The sequence below is a fragment of the Channa argus genome, chromosome 9, assembly GCF_033026475.1.
Source record: "Channa argus isolate prfri chromosome 9, Channa argus male v1.0, whole genome shotgun sequence".
Classification (NCBI taxonomy): domain Eukaryota; kingdom Metazoa; phylum Chordata; class Actinopteri; order Anabantiformes; family Channidae; genus Channa; species Channa argus.
This window is the reverse complement of record NC_090205.1, coordinates 13,386,258-13,402,105: the sequence shown is the minus strand read 5'-3', so window position 1 is coordinate 13,402,105 and position 15,848 is coordinate 13,386,258. Positions and strand designations below refer to the sequence as shown.

Below are 15,848 nucleotides of genomic sequence, written 5' to 3'. Positions count from 1 at the left end.
CAATTATTTTGAGCCGGTCTCATAATATGGCTAATATGGAAAGTGTAAATACCCAGCTTTGCAAGAAACTACAGAAAGCACGATTTAGCTGATGTTCCAGTCTTTATTTGTGCAATGTTTTTAGTGAGTACTTTCATTTTCTTTCTATCCTGACTGGCTATTATTGTGACATTGTTTAGGGAAGTGGTTTCCAACATTTTCTCCTTTAAGGAATTTAAAGTATTTTTCACAACAAGGTAGCATGAAAAGAAAGAAAAACCACATGCAAATAACATTAAAGAGAACAACACACCAAATAATAATAAAGTTTTGTAAGGCCACTGTTGTAATGCACGCAAAAGCATGTCTCCTCCATGTTAAACAAGTTTTGCTTCTATGCATTGTTTCATCAACAGCAACAATAAAGTCTTGTTGACACTAGAGCTTGTGTCATTGGCATTCGGAGGCAGGTGCAATTCTGTGTATGTGTGTGTAGGACTTCATGAGTGTCACACTGCCGTGGTGGGACACTCCCATAGGCAAAACACACTCCTCTGTCAACACCCCCCGAGCGACGTCCCAGCACATCACTGTGGAGATGACTTGGTTCTTATTATCCCGGCCACCGGTGATGAACAGTTTGTTGTTACAGGCAGCAATGGCACAGCTTGCCCTCTCCCCCAGACGAGTGACAAGGGACCAAGAGTCAGAAAGAGGGGAGTAACAGTACATGGCATGCATGGCACCACCTGGGAAATAAAAGAAAATTGACGGTGTGGTGATAATATTTTGGAATGAATATTGAATGTTACTGAAGGCTGGTGCATTCATAAACACAAGCCACCAATTTAAGTAGGAAAACATTAAAATATAAAACAATAAAAGATTCAAGTAACCCACAACTTACCAACTACATAGATACAGTTCTTAAATGTAACAGCATTTGTGCATTTAGTCGCCGTGGGTATGGGTGCCCTCAGTTCCCAGCAGTCGGTTCCAGGTTCCCAGCACTGAACATTATCAGTTGCCAGTTTTCCATTCGGCCCTCCACCAATCACATAGATCCATCTGTCAAAGCTTGCAGCAGCAAAGGAGCTCACACCTACAGCAAGTGGTGTAACCTGCAAGTATGGATTAAGGACTTCTAAGTAAGAATATGTGACAAAGTATAGTTTAAGTGGCACAAAAGGCAATATGTGAGGTTTGTTGTATGGACAGTGTCATTCATGGAACATTAGTTTTGAACATACACACTAATAATGAAACATGATTGAGGTTCTGGCCCCAGTTGTCGAATTCAATTCCAGTTTGGGGAAGATGTGAAATTTGGGGTGTATGTATGACCCAGCTGGGTTCCAGCTCCTGAACCCTGAACAGGATAATCAGTTATAATGGATGAGTTAATGGATGGATGGATGGATGGATGGATGGATGGATGGATGGATGGATTAATGTCCTCAAAGAATGATATTTTTGAACCTACATTATTTCCCTTTTGGCCACATGGGGTCACCTGAACCAAGCTGTAAACACAACATTGACATCATGTTATGAACAGTTGCTAACTTCGTTGCTTACTGTACAGACAATCTAAGACGTGGCCCAGCATTACAATTTAAAGTTTCTGGTTGTCCTGAAAAATGATCTACCAACTGCTGAGGGAAACTGCTAAGGGAAATATCTGGTTGCACCAAATCATTCACTATATTAACCAGCTGGTTAGTAATTTGGGCTGCCTTTCTTTAGTGTTGGACAGGTAGCTTATCGTTAGCTGTGGAGCCTTTTAGCTCAAAATATTCACCCGCTGTGAGTACAAACTAACCTGACTAACCTTATCTGAAAGAGAAAGCAAAAAAAGAAACATAGCCGGCCTACAAATGAAAACAGCACTAAAAGGAATCTGAATGCTCTGAAGGCCAAAAAAGGAGAGATGGTTATGTTGGTTATTTTTTATCATTACAAGCAACATACTAATTCACATATTCAATGTTTAGATGTTAAACGTTAAAGTTACTGTAGGTAAAAGCAGCACTGCGACAAAAAACATTTTGTATTTTCACCTGTGTCCAACGATTGTGAAAGGGATCATAGGCTTCTACACTCGTGAGTCTTTGAACTCCATCAAATCCACCCAGTGCGTACAGCCTTCCCCGATGAACTCCCATCTTGTGTCTCCAGCGCCCAGTTGTCAGGGGCTCGATTTGGATCCACTTGTCCAGGGCGCCATTGTATTTCCAAACTTCATGCTTTGTCTCTTTCCCTCCTGCAACAACAGAGGAAGTACAGAAAATTGTGACCTAGAGTTGTAGATTTATCCTTTTTTTATTTATCAACGTGTTATTCAATTTTTAGTTGAATAACTGTATCGTACTCTAGACTGAGCCACAAGGTTCATTATTCTCAGTAAAGATCAAAAACACAACAACCCTTTCTGAGTTTTTACTCTGTGTGTGTGTGTGTGTGTGTGTGTGTGTGTGTGTGTGTGTGTGTGTGTGTGTGTGGTGTGTGTGTTGTGGAACATTTTGTGTCAGTTCCTGAGCTGGGAAACACCTAAAACCACAACAACTGTTGCTGCTGATGATGTGATGTCTCTCTGCTGTGTTGTTCATTTGTACATTATGGATTAACTTATTAAAACAACATTACACTTAGATAAGAGAGACATTTCCAAAACGTTTGGCAAAACCCTTAATTAGCAGATTACTGAATTTCCTCTTTGCTGCACTGGGGGTAGTGGCTCATGTATATTTGAGTAACTAGGCCTTTCTACTAAAACACTTTTCTCACCAGATATGTACAGTTCATTGCGGAAGGCAATGCAAGCAAACTCCACCCATTTCCTGTTTTGGGACTCATCCTCAATCTCTGTGAATGGCAATCTGGCAACCTCCAGTCTGCTGCGTCTAAGAGGGTCCAAACAAGTCACCGTGGAAATGAAGCGTTCATCTTTAGTGCAGCCTCCAATTATCAAGAAAACCTCTGATAGAAAGTGCCGCACACGTGGTTTGGTTCGTTCCGAGACAACCTATGAACGAGGGACACAGGTAAAAAAGCAAATTTAAAAATTAAAATTTAAAAGAGCAGTAATTCTTTATCACAAAATTAGATAATATAGACATATTTCTGATAACCCCAGCATACTGACCTCCCTGCCGGAGAGGTGAAAGGTACGGGCCTCTTGCAACAGAGGAAAGGCCTCACTGCAGCGGCGTATGAGTTCATCTGACTCCACCTTTTCTACAAAGTATGCTGGTTCCAACAATGGTAGTCGCACATGTGCGAGCAGTCTGGCCAGTAAAGGAAAGCGTTCATCCTGCCGGGCTCTTACCCAGCGCATAAGTGCCTCAAAAACACACTCCTCACACTTCACATCAAGGTTGTCCCTTTGCAGGACGGTCTCCAGTGACTCTGCTGGCAGCTCCATGAAGTCCTGCTGCTGGACCAACTGGGAGAACTGAGACGTGATGTAATCCTGAGCCCTGTCCTTCAGGACCTGAAGGGCATGACTTTCAGCGAGATTCAGGATCCCAACACAGTTCTCTAGGTGCAGAGACTTGTTCAAAAAGCTAGCACATGTATCCACCACACGCAGGAACTAGAAGAAAAAAGGCAAGTGTATATAAGCAGTCTGATGTGCAGAGAAGGTTTTCCAATACTGGAGTCCAGATCTCATTGGGTGATTAAGTTTAAGATTCCTAAAATGGATGAGCTTCACAGTGTCTTCATAGTTATGCGACACTAAAATTGCATAGACAACATTAAAGTTGTCTTGAAAAGCCATAAAGGTATCAGCGGAAATAAAAAAGATTAAATCCCTTGCTATTACAACCACAATAACTGCAATTATAAATGTAAATGTAAAAACACTGTACTCTAAATCATGCAATCTGAATGCTTAAACTTTTTTTAATGTACAAGCCCTAAAACTTTGAAAAACCGATTGATTATTGTAAATATAGTACAGGACCACCTGCCTAATGTGTTACTGTATGCAGCACAGCTGTGCAGTTAATTTAAGCTGGAATGAAAAACTGATCCTTAGTGTAAACAACTTGGCAACTTTCACTTCCCTTTTAAACCGACACATTGCTTATGTAGTCAGATGTTTGTTCCATTGAAGGTGGTAAAAAAACTGTCTAAGTGAAAATGTTAAAACAAGTCTTAGTCTACAAAACGGCACAGATATAGATTAAACCATGGTAGATTCTGTCATGCTTTGTGGAATTATGACTCTATTAGTAACACTGACGTAAAATGCACAGAATATCAGCAACACTAGACAAACATTTACAATTAGGCTTAAAGCTTCATGATTTTTAAAGGATTGTTCGACGATCACATGATTATTTCTGTGGTTACACTTCCACAGAATGAGAAAATGGTACGAGTCTTTCACTTGCGACTGGTTCAAGCTAAAACAAATCTCTCTTTACTTCACTGGCGTTTATGTGTAATAGGATTTTATTCCAGTTTCGGCTTTTTTTTAGGTTTTGGAAATCAGTGACTTTACATAAAGGCATGGTAATATCATATTAAAAAGCTGTTTCCAAAAAAGTGTTTCAAAATAATGAGTTTTTTCTACACTGGTCAGTTTTTGATGCTAACAGTGAATAAATGCTGCCCTGAAAATTTACAAGGAACTCTGTGTTCACCCGATTATGACTACTACTACTAGCAACTTATTTAATGGTTATTGTAACTACAATTTTACCTGAAACTGACTGGCAGCCTCTAATATTCCCTGGACATTTGAGTGTGTGAGGAGGGCTCGGCTGGTGTAGGTATACTCCAGGAGAGAGTTCATCGTCCCACTGTCCAACCCCTTTATTTCCACACACTTCTCATGACTCTCCTTCAAACCACTGCAAAACATGGCCCTACACAGAAAGAAAGAGCATTCGTTTAGTAAAATCAGCAATCCCATCACAATCAAAAAAGAAGCCCCCAGTGTATTTCTACCTGAAGTACTGACTGGCAGCCGCAAGAATGGCTCTGTGGCAGGGAAAGTCATGTCCCTGAACACTTAGTATCACATCAGTCAGTTCTCTATTCACTCGTAGATTCTCCATCCCTCTCTGCAGTTCAACAGGTAGACCTCCATCCTCCCAATGTAATTCACTTCCATCTGTCACATTTTCTCTCTCTTCATTTGGGCAGGAATCATCTCCAAAAAGTGGAAGTGGATAGTCTGTAGTCTTCTCCAGTGAGTTACTCATCTTTTACACCAGGAGCTCTTCAGAAACTCTGTCTGCACTGAAAGAAGCGTGCAGCTACTTTGAGGTGCACCTGCACTAGTACAACGATAGAAAATAACCCCTGCGGTTTATGCATGTAACAGGTCTGCTGCTCTGCGATGTGGATTTGTTTTTTCCTGTCCTGTTCATACTTCCTATTCCTGTTCTGTGAGGAACGTGCGCATGTAGCAATGCTCGTTTCTAGACACTTCCTCTTCTTGTCTCTTTATGCATTTCCCTGAAACTACCAAATTTTCCTCTTTTGTCATGTAAGAGACGTCAAGTCCCCCCCACTAGAAGTCCCCGAACAGAAGTAACCACAATTGACGTTAAGTTTCATCACAAGCACATTTTTCTGTATGTATCTATATGTTTCTGTATTATCAGCAAGAACTAACTTCTCTCTTCTCTTTAACCGCCCTGCATCACTTCGTCTTTCTGCTGCATACACAGTACAGAACCGGTTGTAATCATGAGAAGCAGATGTGTGACCAGTAGATTAGTGAATGAATCAGGGCGAAGTGCAACTTTTGCTTCCGCCTCATTATAAGCACTGAGGTGTTTACACCACTACTATTTACACTACTGACAAGGAGCACTGTAGGATTATATGGCTTTTTATTGCTTAAATCACAATGAAACTATTGTTGTTTTACTAGTATGACGTCCCTGTTGTTTTTTTCTGTTGTGTGATTTATTATTTAATTGTAAGTAATATAAGAATATATCTCACTATCTCACTATAACTATAATGCTACATCACCACTTCTTAGGTATTGCATTTTTTTTATCTTATATGCTACATTGTAACCATAACTATATACATTTTGTTTTAATAAACATACTTACATCTATTGTATGCACATGTTCTATCATGAAGAATGTAAACATCCTGGCTGCCAGTGTTGCCATAAGTTCACTTCTCCGCATCTCCACTAAGTGGCACTGTTGTCTCATCGATCAGTAACAGTTTCAAGCGTTACAAACCAAAAGTTAACCTGCTTCCTGGTACAGTGTTGGGCGAAATATGTCAAATGCGGGCACAATTTATTTCCTAGAAACGACCCTTCGTGTCCAAATGGTCATTGGTGTGTGATCTGATTATGAAGCATTGACACCAGTAGTCAAGTAGCCGAAATCTCTAAATGAATCCAGTTCTAAAAAAAAAAAAAAAAAAAAAAAAAAAAAAACCCGGAAGTTGCTCATACTTTAGATCAAACAACAAAGGAGGGAAATGTTTAGCGTTGTTCTAAAGGGCAGAAACTTTCGATTGATACAGGGACAACATAGAGCCTTACATCACTATCTCAGGTATGACACAGGTAAAAGTAACACCTCCGTGTGCCAATGCTCCGCGTTTCCGTGGTGCCGATTTCGTGTCAGACATGTACACTTACATGTTTGAAACGGGCTATAATAATAGATGTACAAATACAGCAACCAGCAAGTGCGGGCAGGAAATCTATGAGACTTCCTCTTCGTGCACCTTCAGGAAACACACGTACAGACTAAAAAGGCTTGGTCACAACTGTTAAGTGTGCACACCGTCTTACTCCTGAAGCAGAGTTATCATGAAGCGTCCCTGGGACTCGTTGCGCAGGGCCGGGCTGCTTTTCTGTCTGGGTCTCCTTATGCACTGCGGTAAGTACAGGTCTTACTTTTTAACTAAACTGTGAGTGATCGGGATGGGTGTGAATATGGCCAAGTATGAGCCACTTAATTTGGAAAAGACGCGATCTTGTTTAAAAAGAATAGAGAGCGAAAGACACAATTTAAAGAACCTTGGCGAAAGGTACACTGTGAAAGTATTTATTAGAATATAATTTCTCACTTTTGACAAGTTTTATTTTTTAAGTCAATGACATTTATTAACAGGTGATTCATACAGTGATTAAGGATTCACTGCGAGTCCCTGTCTTTGCTCAAATACCATTTGAGTTGTGTAAACCAAATTAGTTGCAAATTTTCTTCATGAAACTAAAAAGGCTGCAGTGATTAGTTGTGTGCCCTTTAGCTGACTTTTCCAGTAGTTGCAGGCGCATGTTCTCATGGAAACTTGTAACGAATATATGCTTGACGCTATAAGCTGTAAAATAAGACCTATCTGAGCACTAACTAGGTGTAAAAGTTTGATTTATCATCAAAATTTGGAGATATTATTATTAAATTATGAGATAAAAAGTCAAACTTTGACAGCATCACCCTCACCCTGATATCAGAGCACAGAACATGTTCGCAATGATCAGAATGAATCTAAACTGGAACAGAGGATAGGTGACTTTTTTCTTAAATATTTGACAATTTTATTTAATTTTTTTTTACATAAAAATTGGCTTTCATAGGTCGAGCCTGTCTGGTTTAGGGATGCAATATTACATATAAGTGGAGTAAACAGTCCACAGTCATACGCTCTCATTTTTCTGTTTATGGTTTATTCATTTTTTTTTTTTTTTTATCCATTTCAACTCCTTGCATTCCCTGCTTAAGACTAATAAAAAAAAATTTTCATGTTGGACTGTATTTTTTTATGAAGAAATGTAGATTATCTGCAGTAACAAATGAATTTAAACTACATAAACAAACAATCTTCACTTTGTACTTTTTCCTTTGACGCATAGATTCATTTTGTATTGAGAGACTAAGGAGCTATGTGGTGCTGTAAAGCCTTCTGGTTTTATCACCGGCCTGACGACACTTAAATTTGCTGTATACGTCTGACTACAGCATCTGTGTTTTTCCTGTATTCCACATAGGAGAAGCAAGAGTGCACACTGAAGCACAGGCTGGACCTCTGTATCGAGTAGTGGGGTCTCTGCTCTCCATCTCCTGCAATGTGAGTGGGTTCCCCAGCGAGAGCACACAAAAAGAATTTGAATTCCGTATTAAGAAGCCTGCAAAGCCAGATTTTGATATCAACATCCTGAGCACCAGCGACGAACAGTTTGGCTATGCTGTGTATTCACAACGTGTGAAGACGAATGAGATCACCGTGAAACGTGTGTCTCCAAACTCAGTTTTCTTTGAGATACACACTTTACAGAAGGATGATGAAGGGGATTATGAGTGTACCGTAATCAACTCAGAAAGTTCTTTTAGTGGAACCTACAGTGCTATTACAACAGTTAAAGGTAATCAGTCTCCATTATAATTTACAGACTTAGAACCTACTTTCGAACTGTTCCAACGGTCTTTGTGTTGTAAGTTGTCAAAAATATGTGACCTACATGTTTTTGTCTCTTTTTCTGATGCTGTGTCTTAGTAATCGACAATTCCCTTAGTGTTTCATCACCTGACTCCTCACCACTGAACTATAATGAAGGTGACGCTCTCACTCTAACATGCCAAGCCTCCAGCAACACCATCCAGCACACCCATCTGTCTTTTGCCTGGTATCTACATAAGGACGGCCAGAAAGAAGCACAGCCTATCATTTCTCTAGACAGAGATTTCACACTGATTCCGGGCCAGGGGTTTGAGGAGCGTTATCATGCTGGACTTATAAGGTTAGATAAAATTGGGGAGGCCACATACAGGCTCAAGATGGCTAATCTGCAGCTGTCAGACCATGGTAAAATCCACTGCCAGGCTCAAGAGTGGATCCAAGATCCTGACCGCTCCTGGTATTGTATCGCACAGAATGAAGAGGAAATGGCCGTGAATGTCAAAGCAAGAGGTTAGAAGCAAATATTTAATTGATGTCATAATAGCACATCTTGATATGCATATCTAGCGCATCTTCATAAATAGCACATCTGGATATATGTCGACAGCTTGCATCTTTGCTCTTCCTGTTTGCAGTCATTGTGGTCCATTAACAGGATGTGTGTCTGTCTGCGGTGTTTGTCTTGCTTTACTTTTTTCGCCTTGACTAGAGGTTGTGCCAGACACGTCAGCTCTGGTGGTGAGAATTTCAGCACAGCCAACAGTTCTGCATGATGGGCAGGAGCTATCACTATCATGCAACATAGACACAGAGAAACTGCAGGAAAGGTTTTTCTCTGTGGCCTGGCTCCGGGAAGGTGTTGAGCTGGCCCAAATTGGTCCAACAGGTGTTCTGTCTGTGGGGCCTGAGTACAGTGGCCGAGAGAGGGACGGAGAGATCAGGGCGGCGCGGATTGCGGACAAAACTTACCGTCTCATATTGCAGCCTGTCAGAACTGAGGACCAGGGAGAATATATGTGTAGGGCATGGCCTCAGAACAGAGGCCAAGATGGTGCCTTTACTCAAGGAGCAGCACAGAACTCCAACACCCAGCTGATCACCATCTCTGTGAAAGGTCCGTCAGCAAATCAGCTCATACGGAGAAAAACACACATACACACCCATTCACTCAGGTTTAATTTCCTTTCTCCTTTATAACACAGTCATGTCTTTTGTTTGTTGCCTTGTCTCATTGCAGAAAGTGGGATTTCAGTTGAAATGCAAAGCAGTCTGAGTGTTAATGAAGGTGACAGGCTGAATCTCACCTGTAAAGTGAGAGGAGTCAAAGGACAGCTCTCTGTCACCTGGCAACACAAATCATCATCAACAACCCAGTTTATCAGCACCATCAGTTTAAGTCAGGAGGGTGTTATGGAGAGAGACGGGGAGTTTAAGAATCGTAAAGTAAGGGCGATCCGTCCAGCACCTGACACCTTCACCCTGGAGCTTGATGAGGTCACAACCTCTGATTCAGGTGTCTACCAGTGTGCTGTGTCTGAATGGCAAACAAATAGCAAGACCAACAGCCAATCACAATCTGCAACTGTGACAGTGACTCCTATAGGTAAGATATGTCTTCATTTATGTGGTACATATTTTTCAAAACAAACCTTTTAGTGCATCCTGGATCCAGGCCCGCTGTTGTAAGAAAGCCATTTGCCTTATTATAAGTCAGTGTACCACCGTTTCGTCTATATATATATATATATATATATATATATATATATATATATATATATATAAAATGAAAGATTGATGAAAGATTTTTTAAAAATATATCTGGATGATTATGGGCATGCTATCCTTTTGTCAATTTAATAAAGAAAATGATATTGAGAGGCAGCATACAATATTGTGTCAACTTCTCTTTACTTTTTTGTTATTGCTCATTGTTGTGGATTTGTTTCACAGATTCACTGGTGAAAGTTTTTCTCATAAGTCGCAACAACAAAGTTACCGTTGGAGAAAATGTGGAATTAATGTGCCGAGTCAAAGGACCCCGCGTGCCCTTAACACTGACTTGGAGCCTTCAGCGTGACTCAACCCTAGATAGTATCCTGACACTGTACTCTGATGGCTCCATTAGCTGGTCTGGAGATCAGCACCGCTACCAGTTAAAAGTAGAGAACCAAAAGAATCAGGTTATTCACTATCTGCTCATCAACGGTGCAAGCCTCAGAGAGGCAGGCAGCTACCAGTGTGCTGCATCTCTCTTCCTACAGAATGTAAACAAGAAGCTGCCCCCATCCAACCGACTGGCTGTGATGGTCGAGAACCCAGGTACTGAGATTTTATGCAATCTTTAAGCCGTTTTGAATGAAAGCTAAAATGTGCCTTTTATTTGGATCTATTCTCATCATGTGTGAAATAACATGTCTTTCCTCTCTAGTTAGCAAACTCGTTCTGACGTCTCCCCCCAGTGTGACAACAACTATCAGCAAAAACATTGACATAAAATGCTCAGTTACCTCAGAACCCTCAGCGTCTTCCCGCTATGCTGTCAGATGGCTGATCAAGCAACAGGCAGAAAGTAGGCTCCTTCTAAGCCTGGACAAGGACGCACAGGTGACGTTTGGGCCCCAGGTAGAGGTGGGGCTCATTCAGCGAATCAGCACAAGGCGAACTAAGGGCCCTACTTTTGAGCTGGCTGTTCGACAAGCTGAAATCTCAGACAATGGCTCATATATATGTGAAGTGGCAGAGTGGCAACAGGATCCTCGTGGCGACTGGTACAAGCTCTCACCAGTGACCAAAACAACAGTGGTAACAGTTATTGAACCTGGTAAGTTTACTCTTCTTCCCACACCCCCACACATTTAATGAACCATGAAACATATTTTATACAATACCATTAAACAAATTAACCATTGATTTGCTCTGTTTCTCTAGCCACTGACCTCCGTTTAGATAAGAAATACCAGCCGCAGTTTTTTGCCATGGAGGGGGATGATGTAACGCTGGAGTGTAGAATCCTCTCCAACATATCCAATCCTGCTTCTTTCTACAAATTTTCTTGGCTCTACACTGGACACAATAACTCCATCAAGGATGTTTCCCTAGTAGAGCTTGATCATACAGGCCTGCTGAGGTACCCAAACCAGGCACTTCGAGGTCTGCAGGGGCGACTTCGTCTGTCCAGACCTACTCACGGCAGCTTCTACTTAAGAATTCAAAGCATCCATGAGGAAGACAGTGGGACCTACCAATGCCAGGTGGAGCAATACCAGCAGGATCATAAAGGTCACTGGCAACAAAAGGCCTTAGACAACAATGGCCCAGTTGAACTCATTGTACATGTTCCAGGTAGGATCACTTCTTTTACACACTGCTTTATAAATGTGGCTGTTTGTTTGAAAGAATGGGAGATTTGGGGATACCAAGTTCTTTACTTTCTTACCAAGGGTTAAAAGTAAAAAAGTCTACCTCTCTCATATCAGCAAGAAGCTCACTGTAGCTCCACACTAACTGCTCAAACATGAGACTTTACTGGTATTACTAATATCCTTTGGTGTTGCCTATTGTTGTTGCATTTTGCTAGACTGTGTTGCACAACCACAGCTGTATTGTGTATTAGCAAATTAACCACTTCTCTATTGGTGCTATTACTGTATGTTGCACCCTGGTGGTGTTGTGGTTTAATGAGTTATTATGCTGCTTCTACTTTGCTACGTGTATCTGTCCTACTTGTTCCTCTTTACCGTTTCTTTTAGTTTGATATTGTGTAGTTGTTTTCTTCTACTGCCCTTTGTATAGCTCCAGTTTTCCTATTTGTCTCTGTTCCCTTTAATCTCTAAGTGTACATAGGAATTACATTTAAAATCTTGATTGTCCTGTTGAAAGTATAGGTTAAAAAAAATTTCTTTTTACTTGTCTGCTATTTCACAGAAATAAAACTGTCCATTGGAATGGATGAGTTGGAGTTGAATGTAAGCAGGGACTTCTCGATACCCTGTCCCATCAATGAACAATCAAGCAATGAATCTGAGTTTCAGGTCACATGGTTTTGGCAGAAAACAAAAGAAACTAAACATCGCCCTATATTCACATCTTACCGGAACTCCACCCTGCAAGACAGGTTTGGGAAGGATTACCAGCTAAGATTTGAGCACCCTCTACCAAACCAATTCCAACTTACACTCTTGAAGCCAGACTCTGAAAATAGTGGCATTTATTTCTGCGAGGTAGAAGAGTGGCTCCCATCTTTGTCTCATGGGTGGAGAAAGATTGCAGTTGAAAAGTCACAAAATTTGACTGTTAATGTCCAAACAGATGGTAAGTGCAGTGTCATATAGTTTAACATACTCCTACAAATATCAGCAGTTAAAAGTCAGTGAAATTTTGTTTATGTGGACTTAGTAATGTGTTTCTTTGCTGTCTGTGTAGGAACGCGATCCTCTGAAACCCAGTGCAACTCAGGTACCTGGATTGGGATTTTTGCAGCTTTTATCCTCTGCTTATTGTTGGTTATATTTGTGCTGGTGCTGAAGATATGCCAGAGCAGGGGCTCAGAAGGGAAAAAGTCAGGCCAATCTCTGTGGGCAGAGCAACTACCTCTTAGCACCCAACCAGGTGCAGATGATTAAACCTTATACATCAATTGTGCAAAAGAGGGACTGCACCGGTGACCAAGTGGTTGCATTGCACGCTGTGTTGAGGCGGCGTCCCGGGTTCAAGCAGATCCACCTGGGAACCTTTTGTTGAACCTTCTCTCCTCCAATGACTTCTATCTGCTCTTCACTTGAGACTGTCTAATAAAGGCAAAACGATGGAGGATAGAGGAGGACAGAGAAAAAAGAAAGTTTTATATGTCCTTGAAATATGTGCTTTATTTTGTTATTATTTAAAAAGATGCAGTGTACATATTTTTTATACTTTTTTATTCAAAGTTTGATGTTGATAAAGTTCTATAAAATTTTTTTTTTAATGTTTTACTATCTGTGCAGCTGGGAATAAATTTGCCTTTATGAATTTCACTAAATATTGGCTTTTCAATTTTACAGCTGAAAATTTACAGAATCACCAGATTCTTATGTCTGTCTTGCAGTGGACAGTTGAGCTAGGGTGCACATCAGCATTGTGGCTTTACACCTAGGAAGCAGCACACTGTTACTGATGTGGTTGTTCAGGTAGCAACATATCTGGTGGCTTAGTAGTCGGAGTCAACGCTCAGCATGTCTACAAGAGCAGCTAAGCACAGAATGAGGATTTGAAAGATTAGAAAATTTTCGGTGTATGTAAGAGAGGGATGAATCAGGAAGGACACGCTCAGGATGACTGTGTGGACTGCTTAAAAGGTTAAATATATGAGTGGAGGTAGAAATCAGTTCAGCGCAAACACAAACAAATAATTTTGCTCTCATTGCACTGCACGTGTGTAACTGCACATTGGCTTTGATAAATACCAGATTTTATTTTCATAGGATATCAAATGTGCACTTTCATTGATAATCTTAGTTTTCTTCAAGAATGATGTGCTCACTGAACACATGTTTGTCCATGTACAGACTTTTATTTTATTGCTTTGGCTTCTAGCACATTGGATTTGAAATGAAACAATAACAATGACATTAACAGTTTGTCTTTCACAGTGCTCACATCTATAAGTGCTGAACAGTGTTGTAGCGCTTTCTATACATGGTACCCTTAGGACAATGTTTGCACAGCCAGAGCATTTAAGGCCAGAGGAATGTCCTCAATTCATCAAGTCAATGACCTCACTTCATCTGAGCATGTCCCTCTTATTGAAGGCCAGACTGAAGGTAAAATTCATCTAAACACGCAAGAAGTTGAGATTGTTGTACAGCATAGACAGACCATCAGCTGATAGGATACCAGATGTCTACTTATTTCAGTTGTAGACATTCCACAGTGCAATGAAAACAAAACAATGTCAAAATTGTCACAGGCAGCATTGTACTTTTTTGAATCTCTGCCATAACACAGTTGCAGATGTTCCTACTCAACAAAATTGGATGGTGGACTGTAATCGAATCAAAACAAAAGAAGAAACTAGAGTCTGTCTCTCACTCCCTCCTTCATCCCTCTACTTCTCCCTGCATCAGCCCTATCAATGTTTAACACTCCATCTGTGTAAGAGGCAAGAATAGAATCCATTTCTTTCTTTCACTTGTGAGGAAACGGGCCTAGACACCAGAATACACCCATACATAGAAAGGCACTTGTCCAATAAGGGAGCCTGTTATGTACAACTTAAGGTAAAACAATAGTTTCTTGAAAGCTGCAAGAGACTAAAAGTACACTGAAGAACTTTAACGCATGCTGTTGTTCTCTTGGCCCTAGAGAGATGATAATGTGCTATTTTTTTTGTGGTCTTGAATTATACCAGCTCTTCACAGTCTGCTGGACTAACTCTCTCTTACAGCCTTTTTCTTAACTTTACTGTAATTCCACCGCTTTGTGTTTCCATGGCAATGCCCGTCAGAGTAAACAAAGAAACGCTGAATTTGGGAGGTGAATCAATGCTTGTATCTATGCAACACAGAATAGATTTAGTTGGGACCAGCCAATGTGTACAACAACAGCAGGACTGGAATTGTGTTGTTATGCCCTCTGGTTTAATTCTTCAAGTCTGAACATTAACAAATTAAACAGTTTGATTGTTACCTTTTGTTTGCCAGTGATGTTGCTGAATGCTGCACTGTGAAATGTGGGATTTATTAGATTACATCTATAATCTTTCATTTTCCAAACTCACATGAGTTAGGAGAAATTTGGGCGTCCGGTTTGTCAGCATGGAACCAGATGCATTAAGCTGGTTATCTCTAATGCTGTGATCTCAGTCCAGGTCTGATTTGGCAACAACCTGATGCACTGTCCTTCATGTGCCATGAATGGATTGGATCTATGAAAACTGTGTAATATAGTTCTGTAACATCTTGGACTACAGCTTCTACAGAATAATGAATATTGCTGTAAATGCATATCCAAATATTGCAATGGTTATACAACACTGATTGTTGTGCAATCACAACAGTATAACTGTGTGGTTAATGCAACAGCCCTATATTTACAGAAAATGAAAACGAGAGAACTTATCTGAAAGCAAAAGGAACTTCATTTAACCATTCATACATTAGTTGTTGGGTTATTACAGTGACACATTGCCATGACCCAGGGATTGTCTGTTTTCCTGACACACCCTAATCGGCACAGTGTCATCATTAATAATTGCACATGTGCTTTGGTGAACCTCTGACTTTTAATCTAGTGCCACCAGCAGGACAAAATCTGTTTCTATTGGCACATTATGCACAGGCATGAACTTTTGTGAGCCACTAACTTTTCCTCTTTTGGTAAGCATAAAGTAGGATGGGGAATATCTTTGCCAAAACATCATTGTCATAACTGTGAATATACAGTATAAATATATATACTGGCAATTTTGTGTTTTATGTGACGTGAATATGTCTATT

The 15,848-nt window shown here is 40.5% G+C and overlaps 2 protein-coding genes across 3 annotated transcripts; one reads left to right on the top strand and one right to left on the bottom strand.

Moving 5' to 3' along the window:
* Positions 1 to 89: 89 nt before the first annotated feature.
* Positions 90 to 5,834, bottom strand: klhl6 (kelch-like family member 6). Its single transcript, XM_067517209.1, has 7 exons — positions 4,939 to 5,834; positions 4,691 to 4,856; positions 3,125 to 3,574; positions 2,767 to 3,004; positions 2,040 to 2,242; positions 887 to 1,100; positions 90 to 728 (listed from the first exon to the last, which is right to left on the bottom strand). Exons 1-7 carry the CDS (start codon positions 5,193 to 5,195, stop codon positions 430 to 432), a joined length of 1,827 nt encoding a protein of 608 aa, XP_067373310.1. The 5' UTR covers positions 5,196 to 5,834; the 3' UTR covers positions 90 to 429.
* A 590-nt stretch (positions 5,835 to 6,424) lies between these two features.
* On the top strand, positions 6,425 to 13,383 carry LOC137133514 (immunoglobulin superfamily member 3-like). Of its 2 annotated transcripts, XM_067517193.1 has the most exons (10): positions 6,426 to 6,854; positions 7,967 to 8,341; positions 8,473 to 8,886; positions 9,086 to 9,490; positions 9,614 to 9,979; positions 10,327 to 10,695; positions 10,805 to 11,197; positions 11,305 to 11,718; positions 12,301 to 12,687; positions 12,799 to 13,383. In XM_067517193.1, exons 1-10 carry the CDS (start codon positions 6,785 to 6,787, stop codon positions 12,996 to 12,998), a joined length of 3,393 nt encoding a protein of 1,130 aa, XP_067373294.1. In that variant the 5' UTR covers positions 6,426 to 6,784; the 3' UTR covers positions 12,999 to 13,383. The 2 variants fall into 2 exon arrangements, with proteins under 2 accessions (XP_067373295.1, XP_067373294.1); XM_067517194.1 differs by lacking the exon at positions 11,305 to 11,718 and having other exon boundaries at positions 6,425 to 6,854.
* The last annotated feature ends 2,465 nt before the right edge of the window (positions 13,384 to 15,848 follow it).

Coding starts and splice junctions, on each gene's coding strand:
- LOC137133514 (XM_067517193.1), top strand. CDS start 6,785: ATGAAGCGTCCCTGGGACTCGTTGCGCAGGGCCGGGCTGCTTTTCTGT. Junction 6,855..7,966: donor GGGTCTCCTTATGCACTGCG/GTAAGTACAGGT, acceptor TATTCCACATAG/GAGAAGCAAGAGTGCACACT. Junction 8,342..8,472: donor TGCTATTACAACAGTTAAAG/GTAATCAGTCTC, acceptor GCTGTGTCTTAG/TAATCGACAATTCCCTTAGT.
- klhl6 (XM_067517209.1), bottom strand. CDS start 5,195: ATGAGTAACTCACTGGAGAAGACTACAGACTATCCACTTCCACTTTTT. Junction 4,857..4,938: donor GCTGCCAGTCAGTACTTCAG/GTAGAAATACAC, acceptor CTTTCTGTGTAG/GGCCATGTTTTGCAGTGGTT. Junction 3,005..3,124: donor TTCACCTCTCCGGCAGGGAG/GTCAGTATGCTG, acceptor CCTCGTTCATAG/GTTGTCTCGGAACGAACCAA.